The following is a 24,890-nucleotide window of genomic DNA, read 5'->3' on the forward strand; positions in this document are numbered from 1 at the left end:
GGATAGCCGCACGTAGAGCACATTGCAGTAGTCCAAGCGGGAGATAACCAGAGCATGCACTACTCTGGTGAGACAGTCTGCGGGCAGGTAGGGTCTCAGCCTGCGTACCAGATGGAGCTGGTAGACAGCCACCCTGGACACAGAATTAACCTGTGCCTCCATGGACAGCTGTGAGTCCAGAATGACTCCCAGGCTGCGCACCTGGTCCCTCAGGTGCACACTTACCCTATTCAGGACCAGAGAGTCCCCCCCCCCACACACACACCCCTGTCCCCCAGAAACAGTACTTCAGTCTTGTCAGGATTCAACCTCAATCTGTTAACCACCAGTTACTTACTACACAGCTGCTTCCCCTCCCATATTCCACAAAGACTGCAAATCTATACTGTAGTCGCCCTAGTTGAGCGATAGGGACCTTGTGCTGTTGGACTCCAACTCCCATCAGCCCCAGCCAGCAAGTCCAACGGCCAAGGACGATGGGAGTTTGAGTCTAGCAACGGAAACTGCCCTGTGACTCCCCGGAGAGGTCCTGAAGAAATGTTACTAGCATTCAGTGGCAGCACAAATTGCAGAAAGATCTACTCTAGGCAGTTGTCGTTATCATAATGTTTTTCTTTCTTTCCGCTCAGAGGAAAAAACCGTGTTGGAGGGGCGATGGAGAAGAGTGAACTGAATCGCTCCTACACTCGGGAAGTTCTTCCTCCGGATTATTCATAACCTCCTTTCTTGTCATTTGAACCCACCGGTTCAAAGTCTTGCGCTGTGAGGAAACAGGGTGTGCTCCAACACCTATGGGACAGCCTTTCAACATACCCGAAGATGGGTATCATGCCGTCTTTTAATGGTCTCTGTTCTCCAAGCTAAATATATACCCAGCCTCGTCAGACGTGGTCTCCAAGTCCCTCACCATCTTTGGAAAACAAAACCCCGCAGCCTCCTTAAAATGCGGTGCCCAGAAATTAAGGACTGTACAAAAAACCCCAAAATGCAACAACAAAAAGCACCATCTCGACGAGTACCTATAAAGTTGCTTGGGGAGGAGAGGGGGGTTTCTCTTACGCCCCGCACCACGACACCCAACTATCCCCTCCTGAGAGCAGAGCAAGAGATGCACAGCCCGGTGGCTCTGCGCGTCATCAGCCTCAACCATGCCCACGACTGCAAGACGCGTGTCAGAGGGGTAGCCCTTGCACCCGGGGCGGCAGGGAAGCCAGCGCTGGGAATTCTCTCAAGCCTCTACGAAAGAGAGCAGATAGCCGCCTGCCGCGCGGCAGCCAAGCGGAGCGCGCTCCCGCCCGCGGCTGCCTTCGCGGGAACCTCGGCGGCGCCCCGGACGGGCTGCTTGAGCGGCTTGGCGCGACGCTGCCGCCCCGGTTCCGCCAGCCAGGCGGGCTGGAGGACTCCGTCTCCTCCCCCACAATGCACCGCGACAGGCAGCCTTTGAAAAAGCGGCGCGGCTCCTTCAAGATGGCGGAGTTGGATCAGCTGCCTGACGAGAGTGAGTAGCAACCCGCGGCGCCCCTCGCTCCGTCCCGTCGCTCGGCCCCTTCCTCCGCCGCAGCTCCTCAAAGGGCGGTCCCGGGGACGGGACCCTCCGCCTGCTCCCTTTCCCCCGGCCTGGAGCCGCCCTGGTCGCTCCGGCTGCCGCCGCCGGCGGCGCTCGCTGCTGCTGCTGCTGTTTTTGCTCCTGCTGCTGCTGCTGTTGTTGTGGGAGCTGTGCGGGGCCGGAGCCACAGTCTCCTCCTCCCTCAGTGCCCGGCCTAGTGCAGTTCTCCAGTGGCTTCCAATCCGCCCGTACCCCGGAGCTGCCCTCTTCGGGAGGCGGTGGCGGGGAGAGGCCAGCAGAGCAGGGCCGGAAGCCGCTGTTATGTAACCTCCACTTCTCCTGTCGGGGGTGAGCCGCACCCTGCACCCCCAGTCTTGGTGCAGGCCGGGGCAGTGCCCGGGGCTGGAAAGGGAGATGTGGAAGCTTCCCTAGGCCGGGCAGTGAAGTATTCGTGCGGGGCAGGTGGCTGCCACTGACATTGCACATCTCCGGGGAGGCAGTGGAAATAAAGGGTACAGCAACCACCACAGCGCAGTTGGGGGGGGGGTCTGACCTGCCATGGGCATCCTGCCCCGGGGGTTTGACATGGCACTAATCTTCGATGCTTTGGGGGTGGTTTAGGTGATCACCCTTTTTCACTACGGAACGTCCTGCTGCTTGGGAAGATAGTTTCTTAACCAGGATAAATAAAGCATTGTTTTTCACTCTCCTTTTGTCCATAGCAACAGGATAGTGAAAGTGACAAAGGCAAGGTCTATATTGTTGTTTCTCTTGTGTATGTCATCTAGTAATTTAGCAACCTCTCAATATGGACCCAAGGTAGTGCATTGCTTTGTGCAGTGCTTTTTTCTGGGGGGTACGCAGGGGTACACATACCCCTAAACATTTTGTGAATCTAAGTTTGGCCTCATTGAGGGGCAGTATTTCAATATAGTAGGAAAATGAAAGTAGCCCTAAACATTTTCTTCAGGAAAAAAAAGTGCTGGTTTTGTGGCCGATCACTTGGCAGGGTTGAATATGCTTCCTAGAGTTTGCTTGCTATGTATGTTGCACCATGGAAAATTGTGGCATGGTATATTGAGAAGTTCCATGTATGTGGGGGAGGGGACATTCAGGTTGTCCAGGGAAGCAAAAACAAGTATATATCTTCATGAGGAAGCATTTTCGTTGAATCTGGGAGATGTTTCTCAGCTCAAAAGTGTAAAGCAGGTAAACTGCTCCAAGAGTTCTACTATAGGGTAGGGTGCCAATGTAAGCAAATAAAAAAAGAGTGAGTAAGCACTGGATATAGAAGAATGGTGGCTCATATTCTCAACATAAAAGTAATGCATGTTCTCTGATGCATTTATTATATGAAGGATTGGGAGCTGCCACAAAAATTCACCCTGAGACAGGTCAAGATTCACTTGACCTTTTGTTGTGTTTATGTAAAAAGGTAATCAGAGTATTAACAGGAGGTGTTAATGTGCTGTGGATGTCACTGTTAACTTCTTTCTAAGGAATAGGAACACTTCGGTGACTTACATATAGAGTTCTGTGTTGAATTGGTGGAAATTAATGCAGGTTTGCATGTACACTGAAAATAACTGTGTATATGAAAACAAGAAAATGAATACAAAACATGAAATCTTACTGCATATGGACTCATTTAGTAGTTATGCAGGTGGTGGCCAAAGATCTGTTCAAATGTGCGGGAAATAATGCAAGGCAATATACACACTATACACTCAAGTTCACAACTGTGTTGATATTGCAAAAGCTGAAGCGTAAAGAAAAACTGAATTATATAAAATTGCATTTATGGACAAACTATCAATGGCTTTGAAGGGTGTTGTGAATATAGGTTATAATAATCAAAGGTATTTGTCTAATGTGCTATATAGTAGATTAAGCAAAGAATTAAATCATTATGTGGGGAAACTGTACAATATTAATAAATTTATTTTGAGCTGTACAGTATTTGTACATTTGAAAGTACATTTGAAAGTAAGTAAGTTTGGTTACAGTTTACTATGATTGGTAAAAATTACTAGATTTACTCAATGTTGTAAAGGTAAAGGTACCCCTGACCATTAGGTCCAGTTGTGGACGACTCTGGGGTTGCGACGCTCATCTCGCTCTATAGGCCAAGGGAGCCGGCGTTTGTCCACAGACAGCTTCCGGGTCATGTGGCCAGCATAACTAAGCCGCTTCTGGTGAACCAGAGCAGTGCACGGAAACACTGTTTACCTTCCCGCCGGAGCGGTACCTATTTATCTACTTGCACTTTGACGTGCTTTCGAACTGCTAGGTTGACAGGAGCAGGGACCGAGCTACATGAGTTCATGCCATTGCAGGGATTTGAATCGCCAACCTTCTGATCGACAAACCCTAGGCTCTGTGGTTTAGACCACAGCGCCACCCGCGTCCCTACTCAGTGTATTAGGTGATATCAATTGTTAGTCATTCTCAGTAGGTCCATTGGTTCCACATGACAAACTGTAAGGGTCATTTTGAAAGGTATTTTCTAGTCTGATATGATTTGGGAGCTATCATTTGGGGGCTATCCTCTTCATAGGGTGAGACTAATGAGTGTGAATGCACAATGTTTATATACAAGTGTTTTGTACTGGGAGATGCATATATGAAAATGACCTGTATGAGAATTCTTTAATGAGAACATGCAAGGCATTTGTTTGTATGTTTAATATTGAATCAGGTACCTATTATTTGCACTATCACTATTCTATCTACATATTAACTTGCATGATCCCAAGTATAAACATGTGCATCAAGCAGAATGCATCGACACCATGTCAGAGATGACCACTCACTAAGGAATTGCACGGTGCATCTATATACCAAATATCTTGAGAAACTCACCCAAGCCAGGTGTTAAAGGAAGGCAATTACAACTAGTTGTCTACTCTGACATAGAAGAAATTTCCTCCCCACTCCAAGCATGATAATCAGAAAACTCAAGATACATCTACATTAGCACATGCAACCACCTTCCAAACATGTGATTAAGAAGTTATGAACATGTATTTAGATCATTGGCCTTCAACTGGTAGGCTAGGACCCACTACCAGGTTGCAGCTTGGTTTAAGTTAGGTCAAAACAGCAGCACTACCACCATTCAAATATATGGGGGAAATTAAGAACTGGGTTTCCAAATGCATGTTTGGGTTAACATTGGTCCTTGGTCTGAAAAAGTAGAAGACTACTGATTTAGATAACACAGTTATCTAAATAACTGTTGCTTGTCAACCTATTGCACAAATCATTTGGCAGTATGGAATTGAACAACATAATGCTTTATCTTTTTTTTAAATGCAGGTTTCTGCTCAGGAAACTGATTTTTTTTTATATAAGGACACATGGGTCCAGTCCAGATATCCCCCAAAGCGCATTCTGAAGGACACAGCCACCTGGAGGAAGTAATGTTGGTGCAACCATGCTGATAAGTAGTTTGTGTGATGGCTGCATTCACATGAAAAATAATTACTAAGTCATGGGTAGGCAAGTTAAGGCCCAGGGGCCAGATCCGGCCCAATCGCCTTCTAAATCCAGCCCATGAACAGTCTGGGGTTCAGTGTGTTTTTACATGAGTAGAATGTGTCCTTTTCTTTAAAATGTACCTCTGGGTTATTTGTGGGGCCTGCCTGGTGTTTTTACATGAGTAGAATGTGTCCTTTTATTTAAAAATGCATCTCTGGGTTTTTTGTGGGGCATAGGAATTCATTCATATATATTTTTTCAAAATAAAGTCCGGCCCCCCACAAGATCTGAGGACAGTAGACCGGGCCCCTGCTGAAAAAGTTTGTTGACCCCTGTGCTAAGAGGTACTCATAATCATTCAAGCCAGAAGTTTCTTCCTTTACAAAAGGTGCATCTGTTGGGATGTTCTGCATCAACATCTGAACAAAGCTGTCAATTCCCATTAGCCCAAGCCAAAAAAATGATGCAAAATAGGTAAATTAAGCTACATAAACTAAACTTAATTAGTTCACTTGGGAGGTGTAGGGTTGATTTAGAATGCTTATTTTTTAAAACACAAAATGCAAACAGTGCTGAGATCGCCTTCTTATTCAATCATTTGTGGTGTAACAGCTTTCTATTAAATTTCCCCATCCCACTCTCCACCAGCTTCACAAAGTGATAGGCTTCTGTAGTTAGATCAACATTTGTCAACCACTTTCATACCTGACTCCAAAAACATTTATTTGGAAATAAGTCCCATCAAGTAATGGAATTTACCATGAAGAAAGTGGCCTGAGATCATAATCTGATAGTGTGATTCAGTAGTGCTGGCAAATAATGACTGCTGATCTAATACAGTTCTTGCAGTATTGCATACTAATTGTTACTGCCTTCCTAACTGGTTTCATCTGGGTCTGTGCTAGACTGGTGTGTGGACTATCTGCTCAGCCATGCTTCCAGCTTACTGCTCTCTCTCTCTTTCTATTTTGTTTGTGGTCTGTAAAAATACAGGTGTGTGATGTTGTATTGCATTATAACATCTGAGTCTTTGGACCTGTGACTAATCTTTGAGAGTAAAACCGATCTTTTATCGTTACTGTACAACATTGCACAGGGACAGAGGGAAAATCAATGTTGTCAGTAAGATTTTGCTTTGTGTCATCATTGCTTGCATCCACAGGGATCTTGACTCCGCTGTTACAGTAATGACTCTCAAGGGGTGTCCAAAGCACTGTCTAGTCCTGTTGTGTTGGATGATTTTCAGTTGGTAAGGCTTGAGGATGTGGACAAGATACTTGGATCGGTCAGGGAAGCTGCTTGAGCTCTCGCCCCTCTTGACTAATAAAAACTAGCACAGAGGGTACTGTGATAGGGGGTGGTCCCTCCCTGCTTGAAAGAAGCCATTGGTAAGACCACTCCTTAAGAAGCCCTCCCTGGATTCAGAAAAATCCAATCTCCCCTTCTTGGGCAAGGTTCTTTAGGAAGTAGTCACAGACCAGATCCAGATGCTCTTGAAGGAAACTGGTTTTCTTGGTCCGTATCAATTGAGGTTTAGGCCTGGTTTAGGCACGGAAACCTCTTTGGTTCCGGTCATACTTGGATGGCCATTTCAAGAGGGTGATGCTTGGGGAGTGTTCTTCTGCCCTGTGGAACCTTCAATGTGGGGTTCCTCAGGATTCAATTTTATCCTTTATGCTGTTTAACATTTACTTGAAGCCGATGAGTGGGAGCATCTGGAGTTTTGGAGTGCATTGTCAGCAATAAGTGGATTGCATACAGCTCTACTTCTCCTTTACATCTGCAGGTATGGCAGTAGATGTGATGGACTATTGTATTGCCTCAGTAATGGACTGGATGAGAGCCAACACACTGAAACTCAGTCCAGATAAGACTGAAGCACTGCTAGTGGGTGCTTCCCTAGACTGGATGGGTAGGAGATTGCCTGCTCCTAATGGGGTTACATTCCCTCTGAAAGAGTATGTACATAGCTTGGGGGTAATCCCGGATCCTTTGCTGTCACTCAATCTGTCACTTGAGGCTCAAGTGGCCTCGATGACACAGGGTGCCTTCCATTAGCTTTGTCTTGTGGCCCAGCTGTGCCCCTAATCTGGACAAAGATAGCCTAACTTCTGTCTTCTGTTCTCTGGTAATCTCTAAATTAGATTACTGCTGCAATGTGTTCTACATGGGGCTGCCTCTGAAAATGGTTTGGAAACTTCAGCTCATGTAGAATTTGGTGGCCAAGTTGCTCACCAGGGCAAAACGGTTTGAACATACACCAATCTGCACTGGCTGCCAATTGGCTTCCGGGCTGGTTTTGACTTGTAAAGCCTTAAATGGCTTAGGACTGCAATACCTCAAGGATCACATCTCCTCATTTGAACCTACCCAGACCCTGTTATCATCATCTGAGCCTTTCTCCATGTGCCCTCTCCACGAAAGGACCAGAAGGTAGCAACACAAGAACAAGCCTTTTCTGCTGTGGTTTCGCATTTGTGGAATTCACTCCCCAGAGAGGCTTGCCTGGTGCCTTCATTACATAACACTAGGTGCCAGGTGAAAACATTTATAACCAGGCCATTGCTTGATTAAACATTTAATGGCCTTTTAAATGTGTCTATGGAAAGGGAGGTTATTGGTTTTTTAAAATGTATTATGTGTTCTCATTTTGCATTTTTGTGTCATGAACTGTTATGTGATCCTTGGATGAAGGGCAGTATACAAATGTAATAACTACAACTAATGATATTTGCCGTTTTTTTGCTTCTGGTGCCTACCTTCTATACTCAGATTTGACTCATGGGACACCGGTATTACTGCTATGTTGCATTCTACTGAAAGCTTGTTTTCATTTTTTGGCTTACTTTGACTTTATAGTTGAGGAGATTGTATTCATGCTCCTTATATGAAACCACAAAATATGGTTTGCTGAATATCAGGAAGTTAGTAATTAGGGGACTAGGGCAACGGAGCACAGTCCTTGTTCCTTTACCATCACACAATAATTTGACATTATATGTGTGAAATAACCCTAGCGCTAATGTACTTCTGAGCTGTATCTAGTTGGTGTTCCTCCACCAAAAGAAAACTCTTTGATCCAGTGGAAACTTAAATTAGTGGACCAGGGATTGGAGTGATTTTCAGAAATTTTCCCTAGGCCCGTTGGCATTTACAAAGATGTCTGCAAATGTGACATGAAGACTGGCAACATTAACTTCACCGTGTGGGAATCCCTTGCAGACAACCACAGTACCTGGAGACAATCAGTCAGGTTGTGTGCCCACAGCAGTGACCAGAGGAGGAATGACTGCTGCAAGGAGCACAGAGAGAAGAAACGCCATGGTGCATCTGCAGCAGCACATCCAGTGCCTTCATCTGCCCCAGCTGCAACAAAACATGTCTCTCCCACATCAGTCACAGCAGGCACTGCAACCTTCCAACAGTTTGACTTCACCCCCAAAGGCACACTCTCCATTGTCTCCCAAGACAGACAAATGCCAACCCCCTTCAACTCCATACCTGCCCAAATCTGTTATGGATCCTTCAGTACAGTGTGAGAGATGGTGTGGAATCTGCAGGGGGAATTACCAAAGATCACCTCAGTTCTTAGTCTGTTGATGGTAGATTCTGCTGGATCAAAGAGCCTTCCTCAGTAGAGGGATACCAATTGGACACAACTGATATTTATACTTTATACAGTACTTTGAATTTGACTTAGCTGTCATAGCTACACTTCTCTGATGAATACTTTGTGAGCATGCTGAGGATGTTTTCACAGAGACTCCTGACCTTCCCAGAAGTACATATTCCCTGAAGTAATACTTCCTTGGTTGGAAGCCATAATAGCTGAACAGACTGAAGCTTGTTTACATTCGTAAGGCATTTCCCTATTAAAAAATAAAAATAAATGCTGAAAGAACTGTGAATCCACTGTCAGGAAATATTGTTCCCTTATTGGATTTTTTTTACTTATTTCAGGTTCATCAGCAAAAGCTCTGGTTAGTTTGAAAGGTAGGACATACCTTTTATTTTTAATTTGTTGTACTTTTGGAACTAAAAGTTCAGTCATGGTGTAAATGAATATCTAAAGAGCATTTCATTCTTAAGTGGGAAGTTGGATCAGATAAAAAAATAGCATTGGGTCCTGAAGTATTCAGGGGGAGTTACAAAAAAAATCCTTTGTGCAGCACTGTCAGATTTATACATCATAATAGGGGATAGTCAACTAAGTCACAATCAGCAAAGAGTCATTGAAATCAATAGATGTACATCCATTGATTACAGTGGGTTCACTTTGACTAACATTGAATATCACCCAATATGTGTACATAATATATGAATTCTGCTGTATGTGTACAATGAAATGTGTTTTTATCAAAAACCACATTTCCTGCTCTTCTGTTAAAGGAAACATCCAAAGTAGCTAAGAAGAATCAAAAATACATTATAACATCCATTAAGATAAAGCAATAATAAAATAAGCCAGATAATAACTAAAGAAACTATTGAAAAGTCACACATCAGCTAAAACTAATACAGGAAGCCCTCTGATTTTATTTTATTTTTTAAGTTTCAACCTTGTCAGAAGGCAAAGAGTTGTATCTGCATTTCCTGAATTTTATGGTTCTGTGCAGTTTTGCTACACAGAAGTAGAGATGTGAACCAGAAAGACAAATGGTCCTAATTGTGGATCAATTCTTTTATTTAACATCTCTTGATAGGGTGACTTTCAAACTATAGTTTTTCTATATCTCTTGTATGAATCTGTTCTTCAATGTCAGCTCGGGAAAGAGTTATTGTTCTGTATAATACCTGTAAAAGATAAACAGTTTAAGAAAACCAAACAAATGATCCTGAAATTGAAAAATCGGGAATTGGAGGGGATTAATATCTATTCTGAAACATTTGTATCTTGGATCTAAGAGATTTGCAGCAGTGTAAATAGACTATAATTTTATTTTTAAATGTACTTTAAAAGCATTTTACTTACCAAAATTAAATTTCCCCCAAAATTTATAATTCTCTTCCCCATACTCCCAAAAAGGGGGGAGAGGAAACATATTTCCCCATGGAAACTTTAAGTCTAAAAAGATGCAATACATCTGTAGGGAAATTGCCTTGAGCTAAGTCGTCCTTAGGTGAAATCATATGTTGATACATTTTGATATTCTGAAAGATTATGTTGAAACCTAATTAAGATAGAGAATGTTGGTCACTGTGGGGTGAAACTTAGAGACTGGTCTTAAAAGGTAGTAAAACTAAATACTATACTATTTGGATGCTATTCTATTTTTATATTTCATAACTTTCCTATGGATTTTGGCATAGAAAGATAAAACTATTTTGAAAATGAAACATGCCAATTTGCAATTAACTGCTTTCAGCATGTAAATAATACAAATTGGCATTCTGCATTTTCAAAATAGAAAGATAACATAATTTTTAAATAATTAAACAGAGGTTTTTTGCAATGTGGGTATAATATTAAGGTTAAGAATTGTAAACTTTTAAATTTTGATTTGTAAAGGATTTTTAGAGAACATATTAATTTTACATAGGAATAATAATATTTATGATTTATAACTTAATACAGAGGGAAGTTTATCAAATACATGGAATGAAAAATTCAGTTCCTTGCAGAAAACACCCATTTGGAAAGGCAAGAATGCAGGAGCTACTGTAGAAATGGTAAGGAGTAACATTGACCTATATTAGTGGTCTTCTGATTTTCTTTCCTTTGGCCGTTACATTTTTTAAAGAATAAACATTTTTCCTGGTTTCGTAAGCACACAGTAACAGTATAAAATATGACAGTACATGAGTACTGTAGCAGTTGTACAAAAGGAAGCCAGCTGTTTAGGTAAATTTGCTTTCAGCTAAGTAAAATAAGTGAGGTGAGGCCACAAAAGTATGTAACTGTGCTACATAGATCAAGAAAGATTATATTATAAGAAGCATCTTCTGCATTTTTATCATTGGTTTGCTGTATTGCAGGAAAGCGCGTTGTGAAACTTTTCAGTTGATTGAGTCAGATTTTTCTTTTTGCCCCAGCCCTTCAGAAGTTCAAAACGAAGTCGGTCCTTTTGTGAGGAAGAGGAAAGGCAAATGAATACACGATCACCCAAAAGAAATCAGAGAGTTGCAATGGTTCCCCAGGTAAGTTAATCTGTAAAGTTTGTTGCATTCATTGATAGGTAAACTAAACCTTCTCAGTTTCCACTTTATTTCAAAAATTCAAACACATTCAAAAAGGAGAAATATAGTAGTCATGGGATACTTCAGCTACCACTATCTGTTAGAACTCAAACTCTGCCAAGAATGTAAGGTCCAACAAATTCCTCCATTGCCTCACTGACAAGTGGAAGAAGCAACAAGGGGGTCATCTCTCTTGGACCTAGTGCTCACCAGCAGAGAGGAACTGATCGAAAAAGTGAAAGTACCCGGAAGCTTGGGAGGAACTGATTATGTCCTCTTGGGTTTTATTATGCACAGGCAATGAAAACTGAGTGTAGTTGAACATCAACTGTGAACTTTAAGAAGCCTGATTTCAAAAAACTTAAGGAACTACTGAGTGAGATTCCATGGTCAGAAATACTCAAAGAGAAGGGAGTTCAAGGTGGATGGGAGTTTCTTAAAGGTGAAAGATTGAAGGGACAAAGGCAGATAATTCCAACAAGAAAGAAAAATGTGCTGCACTTAAAGAAACCAGTGTGGCTGCATAAGGAGCTTACAGATGAACTGAGATTTATGAAGGGCATGTAAAAAAATGGAAGAAATGAGAAATCACAAAGAAAAGAGTAGCCAACAGTTGTAAGGAGAAGGTCAGGTGGGCCAAAGCTCAGAATGAACTCAGGTTTGCAAATTGGATTGGTTGTATTGCTATGCTGCTTTTCATTCAGATGAATTCCAAAGTGGCTTACAAACAATAAATAACAATAACATACAGTAGTAGAGCTTAACAGAACATCACAAGTGCAGCATAAAGCATATGAAATAATTAACAAATAATCAGTAAAACAATTACAATCTATAAATCACTATTAACAAAATAGCAACTAAAAACTAAGACAAGTTCAGCTAGGACTTGAACCAATAGAGTCAAGTTACAAAAAAAGTGATTCCAACTAAACATCAGGCAGAACTTTCTGACAGTAAGAGCAGAACAGACTCCTAAGAGAGGTCGTGGACTTTCCTTCCTTGGAGGTTTTTAAGTGCACAGCACTGCCCTTAAGACTTGTCCAAGTTTCTTGGAGGCTTTTAAGCAGAGGTTGGGTGGCCATCTGTCATGTATGATCTACTTGAGATTCCTGCATTATAGGGGGTTGGACTAGATGACCCTCAAGGTCACTTCCCACTCTATAAGAAGAAGAAGAAGAGTTTGGATTTGATATCCCACTTTATCACTACCCAAAGGAGTCTCAAAGTGGCTAACAATCTCCTTTCCCCTCCTCCCCCACAACAGACACCCTGTGAGGTGGGTGGGGCTGAGAGACTTCAGAGAAGTGTGACTAGCCCAAGGTCACCCAGCAGCTGCATGTGGAGGAGCGGAGACACGAACCCGGTTCCCCAGATTACGAGTCTACCGCTCTTAGCCACTACACCACACTGGCTCTCTGTGGTTCTGTTCTTTTAGTATTTCTGTTAGTAATATCTGGTTGTTGTTTTTATTATCTAGAAGTTTACTGCAACAATGCCAACACCAGACAAAAAGGCATCACAGAAGATTGGTTTGCGGCTACGTAACTTACTCAAACTTCCTAAAGCACACAAATGGTGTATTTATGAGTGGTTCTACTCAAATATAGATAAGTATGTATGAATTTTCATTTGTTAGTTTAAGATTACAATCCTATGCAGACATGGAAGCAAGTACCATTTACCTCAAAGGTGCTTTCTTCTGTGTAGGCATGTATGAGATAGCATTATAAAGCAAAATACTGGAATTAAGCTATTTGTATTTTCATATGGCTGCTTCATAGCTGTGCAATGAAACTTGGTTTTTTTAAAAAGCAAAATGGGGCAAAAATGGTTTGTCAGATTTTAATAATATTTAAGAATTCATTATTGCTCATCAGTTTCTCTGCAAAATGTTTTGCAATAGCAAGTTTTTTAAAGAGATAAGAAAATAATTGATATTTTCTTGCTAAAATATACCTTGGCCTGGTTCTTATCATTTTTGCCTACCATATATTGGTGACAACTTATAGCAATATTTCTAATGTTACAAAGCTTATTACTTTAATTTCTGAATAGTACAGTTACTGGGGTCATAAGCGTAATAATGACTTTCATGGTTCTGTAAACTATATTATGCAAGGCAGGGTTTTAATAAATAGGAAAGTATTTTTTTTTTGTAAAAATGCCTTGTTCATTTCTAAATTGACTGCATTAGCTTATAACATTTTAGTTTTCAGTTATAACATGTTACATTTCAGTTATAACATTTTTCTTATAAAATGAAGAAATTAATATTAAGCTCATGTTGACAAAGGACTATAATTTAAACATTTAGGAAGCAAAATTCTCTATTCTTAGGTATATGGAGGTAAAATTGTGTTGGCATGTCGTAATACATTTTCCGAATGTACTTGAAAATATAATGACAGAATACCAATTGTTTTTAATAGGCCACTCTTTGAAGGTGATAATGATTTCTGTGTTTGCCTGAAAGAATCTTTTCCCAATCTGAAAACCAGAAAATTAACAAGAGTTGAATGGGGAAAGATCAGACGGTTAATGGGGAAGCCACGAAGGTAAAATATTAACTTGAAAGACTGAAGGCTCTTTAGCCTGTAGAGTTTTTGTGGGGAATTGGTGGTAGTGGTTTTTGTTGAAGGGTTTCCTGGATGATTCATTTTTAAAAGTTGGTGCTTAATGGGTAATTTTAAGATATGTTGCATAATCGTAATTGAGTATGTAGCCAAGTTTCAGCCTGATGATGAATGCAAAGCACTTGAGGAGTACAGCTTAGCACATATAAGGACATAAGAAGAGCCTACTGGATCAGGCCACTGGCCCCTCTAGTCCAGCATCCTATTCTCAAAGTGGCTAACCAAATGCCCCACCCCCTCCCCATACTGGACTGGGAGAGCACAACCGTGTTAAGTATCTTGGCAGCTTTCAGTGCCATGGACCATGACATCCTTATGCATAGGGCTGAGAAATGGGAGCACAGTGTTTCCATTCATACCTAGGAGCTTGATTCCAGAAGATACCACTGGACAACTACTTATTGGCTTCTTGACATTTATGTTACGGGGTTTTGTAGGGTTCTGTATTGCTCTCCATTTTTAAACATCTACCTGAAACCACTGAGTAAGGTAATTCTGATTTTCGGAATAGGTTCTGTCTCTTACGTTCATCTGATTCAGGTATCAGGATGAGTAATGGACTGAATGAAGACCAGTAAATCCTTATAAGAAAGCATTACATTTTGATGTTAAATCTGTATCCAAGTCAAAAACAGCATACTAATGTACATAAATAACAGACAACCAGTGCAGATGCTAAAGGATTAGACCATTTTCCTAGCTTCTTTAGGATGTGTTTTTTATTTTTATTATTCTGCTGAGCCTGGAGTTGATAAACTGTTTAAGGATAGCCCCACAAATAAAATAGCTGCTGCTGACCACTGGCGTTCTTCAGTGCATACTTGGTTTTGACAGGCTTCAGTTTTGCAAAGAAAGGATAAACTTGTTGCATCTAACTAAATTTATTACCGACAACCATCATTTCTGTGTGTCAATGTTTAGACATAGGGATAAACTATTATTTTCAGCACATACAGATTTCAGTTCTGTCAAATACTCCTGCAGGGGACCTTTCCAGTTTGTGTACCAACAAGTGTATAAAAGCAGTCGGTTTTCTCCAACGAAGTCCTGTTAGTGCAAGACTTCCACTTGCACATTGGAACTTACCCCCCCCCCCAATCACTGTAGTCTTCACCAGAGGGCTGAGGGAGGAAACTGCCATTGCACAAGCGGATGTCCTTGTGTGACTGTTGGTTGCGACCCAATCTATCATACTTTTCGAGGATAAAGCTATAAGATGTTTGAATAAATGAACACAGAGTAAAGAAATTACAATTGTTTTGCAGATGCTCTTCTGCATTCTTTGAAGAGGAAAGGTCCGCATTAAAACAGAAACGGCAAAAAATTAGACTTTTGCAACAGCGGAAGGTGGCAGATATATCCCAATTTAAAGATCTTCCAGAAGAAATTCCGTTGCCACTAGTTATAGGAACAAAAGTTACAGGTACCTTTTCCCATCTCTAAATTACACAACTGTTTTAATTGGTGTTGAATTCTGAAGATGTAGTTTAACTTGAAGTTATTTAAAGGAGTGAAGCTTTTACATCTCCACTGCTAGTACTGCACCATCTGTAAACAGTCTACAAACCTTCCCTAGGTTTGGTATTTCAAATGACCCAAGTAGTCATGTATCTTGCAAAACTTCTCTAGTCTTTGTCAGGACCATGTACTTAAATCAAGGGCTAGCTTCCATAATTCCTTTTAACCCACCCTGTCACTTCCATGACTGTTGTCTGCCACTATTTTCTTTAACACAGCATGATGATATTACATCATTGGGAGTTTTCTGCTTGCTGGTTCCAGCAGTCTTTCTATCAGCCATCTAGAATGGGCTGTCCCAGCCTTGTCCAGAATTATAGAACAATAAGAATGCAGCTTATTGGACAGTGTTCTTGAAGCTACTAACATGAGTCTGACCAAACTGCGGGAGGCAGTGGAAGACAGGAGTGCCTGGCATGCTATGGTCCATGGGGTCACGAAGAGTCGGACACAACTAAATGACTAAACAACAACAACAAGAATGCAGCTTTGTTTTAAATGCCCACCATTTGGAGTTTTAGTTTCATTTGTTTCCTGCCATGTTTATAATAGGGGCTTTGTATTCTCTGATTCCACACAAGCACATAATTCCACTTCCTCATAATCTTCCATTTTGAAAATGCAGGGTTCTAGCCTTCATAGCTATGTGAAGATAGGCTTTTACATTAGGCAAGCAATGCCTAGTGAAATCTTAGAAGCCAGAAAGGATTCTCTGGGATAGGGACAGGGATCACGGTCCTGCACCTGCCTTGTCCTCTCCCATTTAGAAAATCAGACTAAATTGTACAAAATAAGAAAATATATGAGATTAAAAATTAATTTGCAATACTATACTAGCTATAGAATTCTGCTTTCCTGGTACAGAATTTGTTGATGCAGAACTCTGATTCTTTCATTAGATAGTAGATTCGTTCATTAAATGATTCTATCATTAAATAGTTGCCTTACTGTACCCATAGCTTTAGGGACAGATGTCTTGTTCTTGGGAGGAGATAGTGTTGTGAGATGCTGTATGGGACCCAGGTGGCGCTGTGGGCTAAACCACTGAGCCTAGGGCTTCCTAATCAGAAGGTCAGCGGTTCGAATCCCTATGACGGGGTGAGCTCCCGTTGCTTGGTCCCATCTCCTGCCAACCTAGCAGTTCGAAAGCACATAAAAATGCAAATAGATAAATAGGAACCGCTATAGTGGGAAGGTAAACGGCGTTTCCATGTGCTGCTCTGGTTTGCCAGAAGCGGCTTTGTCATGCTGGCCACATGACCTGGAAGCTATACGCCGGCTCCCTCGGCCAATAATGCGAGATGAGCGCGCAACCCGAGTCGGTCACGACTGGACCTAATGGTCAGGGGTCCCTTTACCTTTAGGCCTGAGCCACCCTTCTGATTCCTGGATCCAGCATAGATTCAGTTGTTAGAATAGCCAGCCTGGTAATGGCCTGTTAAGTATGGGTCATTAAGGAAACAAAGGAAATGGCTCTGTGCCACAGGGTGGGCCTTTCTCTCTCAACTATCTATTACCGTAATTAGTTACAGGTAGGTAGCGGTGTTTGGTCTGCCAAAACAAAATTTAAAAATTCCTTCCAGTCATTGGTATGAGCTTTCCTGTGCATGCAAACTTAGTTGGTTTCTAAGGTGCTACTGGAAGAAATTAATTAGAAGGACAAAAAGACCAGAGTTGAGTGATGTGAGCTAGAAACTGGATGCAACTGCTGCAGGCTGGAAAGGCAGAGGAAGCTACACCTGATTTCTGTGCATGCAACAGTATTTTGCTCTGATTAAGACTAGGGGTTGTTTTTTTATTTTAGCACGATTACGTGGTGCTCATGATGGACTCTTCACTGGACAGATAGATGCTGTCGACACTCTTAATGCTACTTACAGAGTAACCTTTGAGAGGTCAGGGCTTGGAACGCATACAATCCCAGATTATGAAGTTCTCGTAAGTAATATCTACTTTTTTTAAAAAAAAAAAGTCAGCAAGCATGTGAATTCTTTTCTCCCAGATGAATGTCATAATTTTATTTTACAAGACATTTCAAGAATAAGAGGCATATAGTATTTTTGTCAATTTTATTAATATATCTAAAATACATTTTCTTTTTCAAGATATTACTAAAACTTGAGTTCATTCTCTTAATCGTAGTGAAGGCTGCTTAACTTTTCTTCCTCTTTCTAACTTAAGAGTAATGAACCTCATGAAACCATGCCAATTGCTGCCTTTGGACAAAAACAGCGACCTTCTAGATTCTTTATGACTCCTCCTCGGTTACATTACACACCTTCCCTCCAGTCACCAATTACAGTAAGTATCATGAAGTGAAATTTTTAATTCATTCAGTAAATTGCTGCATTTTAAACCATCTGAAGCAAATTGAAGTATCATTTCAATAAATTCTATAGTTAACTAATACATATATAAGAATTAATGAAATAAAGTGCTTAAGGCAACTTTCTTTGTTGTATAGGACAGTGATCCTTTACTAGGACAGTCTTCTTGGAAGAACAAATTTTCAGGCTCAGATAGTGAGACATTAGGTGGTTTTCCAGTAGAATTCCTTATCCAAGTGGTGAGTGTAAATCCTTTTCTTTCAGTTTTATCTGTACTGATTTTGAGCACCTCCAAAAGTTAAAATCGGTTTAATTACTTTATACATGACTGTCAAACACAGGCACCCCCAAACTCGGCCCTCCAGATGCTTTGGGACTACAACTCCCATCATCCCTAGCCAAAAGGACCAGTGCTCAGGGATGATGAGAATTGTAGTCCCAAAACATCTGGAGGGCCGAGTTTGGGGGTTCCTCGTCAATCATCTGCAATGACGTTCCATAAATCTTTGAAAGCCAGATTACATCGTCTGTACATTTAATTTGTATTTTGGTCATCTGATTTATATCTACAACAATAGCTTGCTAAGTTTCTGCTTCTATAATGTATTTTACAATCCAATGATCTTATATTTATTCTGATATGGCATGCTTTCTCTGTTTTCTGCAGACCAGATTATCAAAGATTCTTATGATCAAGAAGGAACACATCAAGCAATTAAGGGAGATGAACACAGAAGCAGAAAAATTGGTAAATCTATATATACTTGTTTCAGCTGTTTTGTAAAGGTTACATAGGGCTTAAGGAGTTTTAAAGGTGTATGCTTGTTTAAATAAGTTCAAACAAAGGAAGATGTGTAACAGAATTTGGATTGAAGGCCTCATGCCCCATCCCCCTGAGCCTCCAAGCCTCAGTTTGAAGGTTTTAACTCTCAGATCTAGGTAAGAGTGGGAGAATACTTGAAAAGAATTTGTTCTTAGTAGCAGCTTTTCTAAGTATTGACATAAAGAAAGAACTATATATTTCTAAGATGTTCTTTTGTGGCTATTTTTAATTATTGTTTATTCAATTCCTATACCATCCTTCATCTGGGACCACAGGGTGGTTTACGATAAAAACATACATAACATAATAACAAACAAAAGCAATACTCCCTCCCCACCTCAGTTTGAAAGGCCATAGATTGTTTAATTGGCCAAGGGCCTGAACAAAGAGGGAATGTTTTCATCTGTTGCCTAAAAAGACGTCATGAAGGTGCCAAGCGAGCCTCCCTGGGGAAGAGCATTCAACAAACACGGAGTGACCTTACCTTTGCTGTCACAGTTCAAATAAAAAATGGTAACAAGTCCTGGTAGGAATCTTTCTCCATTTAAAACACCTTCCAACACAACCCTATGCATGCATACTCAAAAGTAAATCCCACTGAGAACTGACAGGTAATTGTGTGTAGGATTTCAGCAGTACTAAATCTGAACTCAACCCAAGCTATCTTGGGCATCCATCAGTTAAATAGGCATGCAGTTGCTGCCCTGGACTTCTATAGAGGGACGGGTGTAAAAAAAAATTATTATTTTTTTAAAATAAACTGTAATACAGTTCACAAAATATCTGCATCAGAAATTCAGATTTATTTGCAGGAATTGATTTTGAAAAGATACTCCGTTTGTTGATTAAATCTTCATAGAAAATTTAAATATATTCTCACACTTTCCTTAAGGTGGTTAGGTAGTGCAGCAAGCATTTTAAGAAGCCCTCATGTCAAAACTATTTCAAAACCAAATTGTTTTGAAATCTCTCTTTAATTGTGCAAGAAAGGTAATGTACAATAAACAAGTTATTGCTTTGTGCACTTAATTCTTTTCTTTCTCTTTTCTTTGCACAGAAATCCTACTCAATGCCTATTGGCATTGAATTTCAGAGAAGATACGCAACTATTGTCTTAGATCTTGAACAGCTGAACAAGGATCTAAACAAAGTTTTACATAAAGTTCAACAGTATTGTTATGAGGTAAAATGCTGCTATTCTATCTTTCCAAAATAAAGAGGGTTATAGCCATTGGAAGAACCCATAGCAGCCTCAGAAACTGGTGTAGTTCAGTTGTAGAGCATCAGTTTTGCATGAAAAGTGTCACTGATTCAATTCCTGGCATTCCTAGGGAAGACTGTGAATATCTCCTGTTTTGAATCCTGGATAGCTGCTGCATGACTACAAAAGAAAAAGTGTGTCTCTAAGCAGATACAGAATTCATTTCACCATGTCCTCTGCCAACATCTGCAACTAGGAGTAAAGACAGGGAGGCTTAAACCCCAAAACCTATCTCTCATTACTGAAAATTAGTTTTACATTGCACAGGGCTAAATAATTAAGGCACCATATTAGTAACACAATATCACTACTGAAAAAGGAATGGAAGCTAAATAAATATGAACCAAACATAAGCCCTACTCTCAAGGCCAAGGAAAGAGAGTGCCCTTCTCACTACACAAATACCTACGTAGTATCAAGGTAACTAGTGTTGTTATTGCATTTATATCTCCTCTTTTCTCCAAGTTCCTCAAGGTGGCATATACACTTCCCTCCTCCATTTTATTTTCACACCAACCCTGTGAGGTAGGTTAAACTGAGAGATAGTGACTGGCCAAGATAACCCAGTGGGTGTCATGGCTGAGTAGCGATTTGAAACCTGGTCTCCCAGGTCTAAGTCCCACATTGACCACTACGCCCTGCTGTCATGACTTGCAGGCATGAGGAACTGTTCTCTTTCATATTAGTAATTAAGGCATTGTTTCGTACAGTGTCACTCTCCAATGGGTAGACCAGGGGTTGTCAACCGGGTCCCTACCGCCCACTAGTGGGTGTTTCAGGATTCTAGGTGTGCGGTAGGGGGTTCTACAGCACAAGCTGAATCCTCCTTCCATCGAGCACTGGTGGGCGGTAAGGAAATGTTACTATCAAGAAAGATGCATTAGTGGGTGGTAGGTATAAAAAGGTTGACTACCCCTGGGGTAGACAGTGTTAGAAACTGAGATATGAAAGCTAGGAGCTAAATGGGACCTTAAACCTTGGTTATGGGTGCAACAACGGAATGTCTAGGCATGCTCTTTTATAACAAGAATACAAAGCTGAAAATGAATGAACTGTAGCTAAAATATTATGTTCAATTTTCACATGGTCTAGTTGTCCCCCTGCCCACCCCCCTAATATTCTTAAGAGGGTCTCTTTAGCAGTGGCAGTTTTAATCCGAAATATTAGGCACAGTACTGCGCCCAGAGCTCAGAAAATGCTCGTGCTAATGAAATTTCCTGTCGCAAGATGCGCTTAGAACAATGGGAGTTTCAAATACTTTATGCTCTCCACCATCTGTAATATTTCTTGAGAAAAGGATGGAGGGGGGATTAATATGGTAATAATTAAATCACTTCTGTCTGGTCATCTGTTGGTATATGACTAAAGCAGGCATAGGCAACCTTGGCTCTCCAGATGTTTTGGAACTACAACTCCCATGATCCCTAGCTAACAGGGCCAGTGGTCAGGGATCATGGGAGTTGTAGTTCCAAAACATCTGGAGAGCCAAGGTTGCCTATGCCTGTTCTAAAGATTTCATTACTTTCTCTAGCAAAATGAGGCCACTGCAAAGAAGGAGCAGTATTGGCGCACTCAGCAGAAGCCTTACATTTGCAGATGTCTTTATTAGAAACCTTGAGAGTAAAAAAAGACCAAAACTCACAAACAGTCCAATGAGGATTGAGCATGTTCAGTAACCACAGAATACTGAGTGTCAATTGGGGGAATAGAACACAGAATCATAGAAGAGGAGGGCATGGTCATATGAAACTAAGGACTTCAGCATTTCTTGCTGCAACATTTACTTTTTGCAGTTCCCATTTCTTTCTCTCTGTGTGTGTGTCTGTAAGTGTGTGTGTGAGAGAGAGAGAGAGAGAGACACTCTTCCACTTCACCATGACTGATATTCCAACTGTTTAGAAGCCTCTTCACATATTTGCTACATAACTGAATGAAATACTTAACTTGTTCGGTTTCTGATAATTGGTTCTCATGGGAAACTTACAGATTCTTGCTTCACACATTTAACTCAATGCAGTGTCAATTTACTCTTGGCAGAAAGCTAAGGTCTGCCTGGCCTGGCAACAACTCTCTCATTGGTTAATGACCAGCACTGAACTCTGTTATCTAGGAATGCTAGCACAGTTGTTTCTTGTGGGTGTTAGGAGTAGGAGTGCTGCGTATGGTTGGAGAGAGAGAGAGTAAGGATTTATTTTGCTTTGCTTTGTATGCAGAAACTCTGCTGGTTTTATTTTCTTTTAATAAATCCTGTAAATAGTTATTCTGCGTCTAGCCGACTAGTCATTTCCACCTCAACTAGCTTCTGCGCTGTGCAGGAAAACTCTGCTACGTTTGGGCCACTAGAGCTATGCCTGACACTTCAAAATTCTAAGATGACTGATATACACATGTAAGAGAATGAGGTAGTAAGTCTCTGATATGGTAGAATGGACAGTAGCAAGTGAATGGAGATTGCAAGTGAGGGGTGCTATTTAATTGCTTCCCCACAAATAAAAAGCTAGTACATCAGGGAGAGAGCTCCTATTCCAGCCCACTCTATGCTAGTTTTCTGCTTGAAGGGATTTTTAAAGTGTGGGGATCATTAAAAATTGCATCCCATATCTGCAGTCTGAAGTGTTGGACACTATTCTATTAGTTTCATACACTACCATCTTCTGCTACTGTCCCTAATGGAGTGGTGGTGTTTAAAAAATGTTTAAATGCAAAACTTGTTCAGTCAGATACTGTTAGATTAGATAACATAACTAAACAGAATATAAGTCAGCAATAATGTTAGAATATAGAACGTGGATGAACTCTTGGTGGACAAAATCTAATTCCAACTATGTTTATATCCCAGCTTGCCCCAGATCAGGGTCTACAGCCTGCAGACCATCCCACAGACCTGAGACGGAGATGTGAAGAAGAAGCTCAGGAAATTGTCAGACAGTCAAATACATCAACAACAGGACAGCCGTGTGTTCAGAATGAAAACCTGACAGATTTGATTGCTAGGCTTACAGCAATATTACTGCAGATTAAGGTACTGAGAGAATGAAAATGCATATTGTAATAAGCTCACTCCCCCTGTTGAGGTGAGGGATGCTGCCAAGGCTCAGCCTTGTCCCCGATGCTGAAACAGTAATGCTGGCCTCAGAAAAGTGTGGAAGTCTGCTACCCCTAATAACTAACTTCCCCCATACATACCACTCCAGCAATTTTCAGAGAGGAACTTGGCTTGTCATTACATTTCCTTCTCAGAACCTAGTCTGTAGTGCTCCCTTACTGTTTATGCACCCTCTGAGGACCTCATCAATGTCCACTAACCTCCTTTAGTCTCCCACCCCACACCCACTTTCAAGCAGGATGCACAAAGTGGCAGAGCAGTTTCCACAGTTTTTGGATTTTGTAAACGGCTGTAACATGTATTATCTCCTGAACCTCTATTTTTTAAATTTATTTTCTTCTAGTGTCTAGCAGAAGGAGGGGATCTAAACTCCTTTGAGTTCAAGTCGTTAACAGATTCATTAAACGACATCAAGAATTCCATAGATTCCACCAACATCAGGTAATATCTTGCAGTATTTTATTTATTGGTGTGCTTATTTGTATTTATATCCATCTGCCTTAAAAGGGGGGAGCCCAGGGTAGCTTATAATACATTCAGTAAGTTGAACATTTCAGAGATGCTGACAGATGAAAACTTTTTCTTTCTTTAGCTGTTTTCAAAATAATGTTGAGATCCACGTTGCACACATCCAGAGTGGCCTCAGCCAGATGGGAAATCTACATGCCTTTGCTGCAAATAACACCAACAGAGACTGAGAGAAACGTTCCCCTTAGTCCAAGTGTACAGAATGTAGTTATGAAAAAGCCTTCTTATATAAGCTTCACCAAATATCCTAACTGCTAGAAGAAATAGGAAAAGAGAAGGATATTTTGAGATCCATTGTACTGCTTCTGAAGAAACCAGCATAAAATTACCAGCATTGCTATATACTTCCTGACTTGCTATGCACATACAGTATCTTGTTTAACAGCTAACCTTTAGTTATAAAAGTACATAGGTATGTTGTTTTTGAACTGAAAGTTATACAGACATGTTTTCTTATAATGTGAAGCAAGAATACTTTTATTTTAAACTTAATTTGAGAGCTGTTTTGAAGAAGGAAGTGACACTGAGAGGTTGCATAGCAATCTCTTCTTGAAAGCCTAGTATTAGTGTCTCACTGCCTTTTGATTTTAGTTTCTGAAGAGTGCTGTGATTGGTAAAAAGCAGTGTGTATTCCTGTTCTCGTGATGTGGCAGCAGGATATGCAAAGGAATGTGAGTGGGTAGGTAGCTATTGTACACTTGTGGATACTGGGAATCCCTGTAAATCAGTTAATATCGTTCGAATGTCTTTATTTATCATAACTTATAAAAGTAATCTAATGAAGGAGTAGAAAAGGACTGCTGAATTCCCAGAAATTGATATGACTTGCTTTTCCCCCTCCATAATGGGCAAAGTGTTCTAGTTAAGATATTTCACACAAATAACTGGTAATATTTTTCCATTGATTTGTTTGCACAAACTTAAACTAGATACCTGCTTATCAAGCAATTAACAGAGTTCACGATGCAGTTGGAAAGCCAGTCCCCTGAACTGCCTAAAAAAAAAAGCAAAGATCTGAGCAGTAAACAGAAATATCAATCTTGTAAAAAGGGTGTATTGAGTTATTTAGAATAGACTTGTAAAGCTTCAGTGTAATAAATTGTTTCCAGATTTGAATTTTTAGATAGCTGTAGCAATGTTTTGATTCTTTCATGCCTCATAAAATGAGGTCTTTTGTATGTTAATGTAAAAAGAAAATGTAAACAATTTTCAATTTAAAATTTTGTATAGTTTTAAAAATGCTTCTGTATTCTGTGTGTGTATTTGTGCTGCTTTAAAACTTAACTGCAGAGTCTATATTTAGCAAAACCTGTTCTTTTAAGAAATGCATAAATCTTTTATTCTCATTGAGTTATGTAAGTTGTAATGTTTTACAAAAATTGCGAAACGTGAGCATTAGGCCTGAAATAGTTTTTAAACGTTTAGTTAATATATTTTCAGAAATGCATTTTTGCCTGGTGATTTGGAAGGTGTGTGCACAGGTGAATG

The 24,890-nt window shown here is 40.6% G+C and overlaps 1 protein-coding gene across 4 annotated transcripts; it reads left to right on the top strand.

The window, feature by feature from the left end:
- Nucleotides 1–1,273: 1,273 nt before the first annotated feature.
- On the top strand, nucleotides 1,274–24,752 carry LIN9 (lin-9 DREAM MuvB core complex component). Of its 4 annotated transcripts, none has more exons than XM_035111452.3 (15): nucleotides 1,274–1,498; nucleotides 8,987–9,019; nucleotides 10,602–10,696; nucleotides 11,060–11,164; nucleotides 12,684–12,817; nucleotides 13,636–13,761; nucleotides 15,105–15,262; nucleotides 17,162–17,295; nucleotides 17,539–17,658; nucleotides 17,822–17,923; nucleotides 18,352–18,432; nucleotides 19,565–19,690; nucleotides 22,608–22,790; nucleotides 23,218–23,315; nucleotides 23,467–24,752. In XM_035111452.3, the coding sequence occupies exons 1-15, from the start codon at nucleotides 1,420–1,422 to the stop codon at nucleotides 23,570–23,572; spliced, it is 1,680 nt and encodes a 559-aa protein (XP_034967343.1). In that variant the 5' UTR covers nucleotides 1,274–1,419; the 3' UTR covers nucleotides 23,573–24,752. The 4 variants fall into 4 exon arrangements, with proteins under 4 accessions (XP_034967343.1, XP_088522762.1, XP_088522761.1 ...); XM_088666636.1 differs by lacking the exon at nucleotides 1,274–1,498 and adding an exon at nucleotides 1,702–1,894; XM_088666635.1 differs by lacking the exon at nucleotides 1,274–1,498 and adding an exon at nucleotides 1,707–2,058.
- The last annotated feature ends 138 nt before the right edge of the window (nucleotides 24,753–24,890 follow it).

The sequence above is a fragment of the Zootoca vivipara genome, chromosome 3, assembly GCF_965207765.1.
Source record: "Zootoca vivipara chromosome 3, rZooViv2.hap1.1, whole genome shotgun sequence".
NCBI lineage: Eukaryota > Metazoa > Chordata > Lepidosauria > Squamata > Lacertidae > Zootoca > Zootoca vivipara.

What these genes read in the sequence shown, in the direction of transcription:
- LIN9 (XM_035111452.3), top strand. Translation starts at nt 1,420, where the DNA reads ATGCACCGCGACAGGCAGCCTTTGAAAAAGCGGCGCGGCTCCTTCAAG. An exon ending in TCCCAGATTATGAAGTTCTC is followed by an intron (nt 17,296 to 17,538) that starts GTAAGTAATATC and finishes TTCTAACTTAAG; the next exon opens with AGTAATGAACCTCATGAAAC. An exon ending in TAGAATTCCTTATCCAAGTG is followed by an intron (nt 17,924 to 18,351) that starts GTGAGTGTAAAT and finishes TGTTTTCTGCAG; the next exon opens with ACCAGATTATCAAAGATTCT.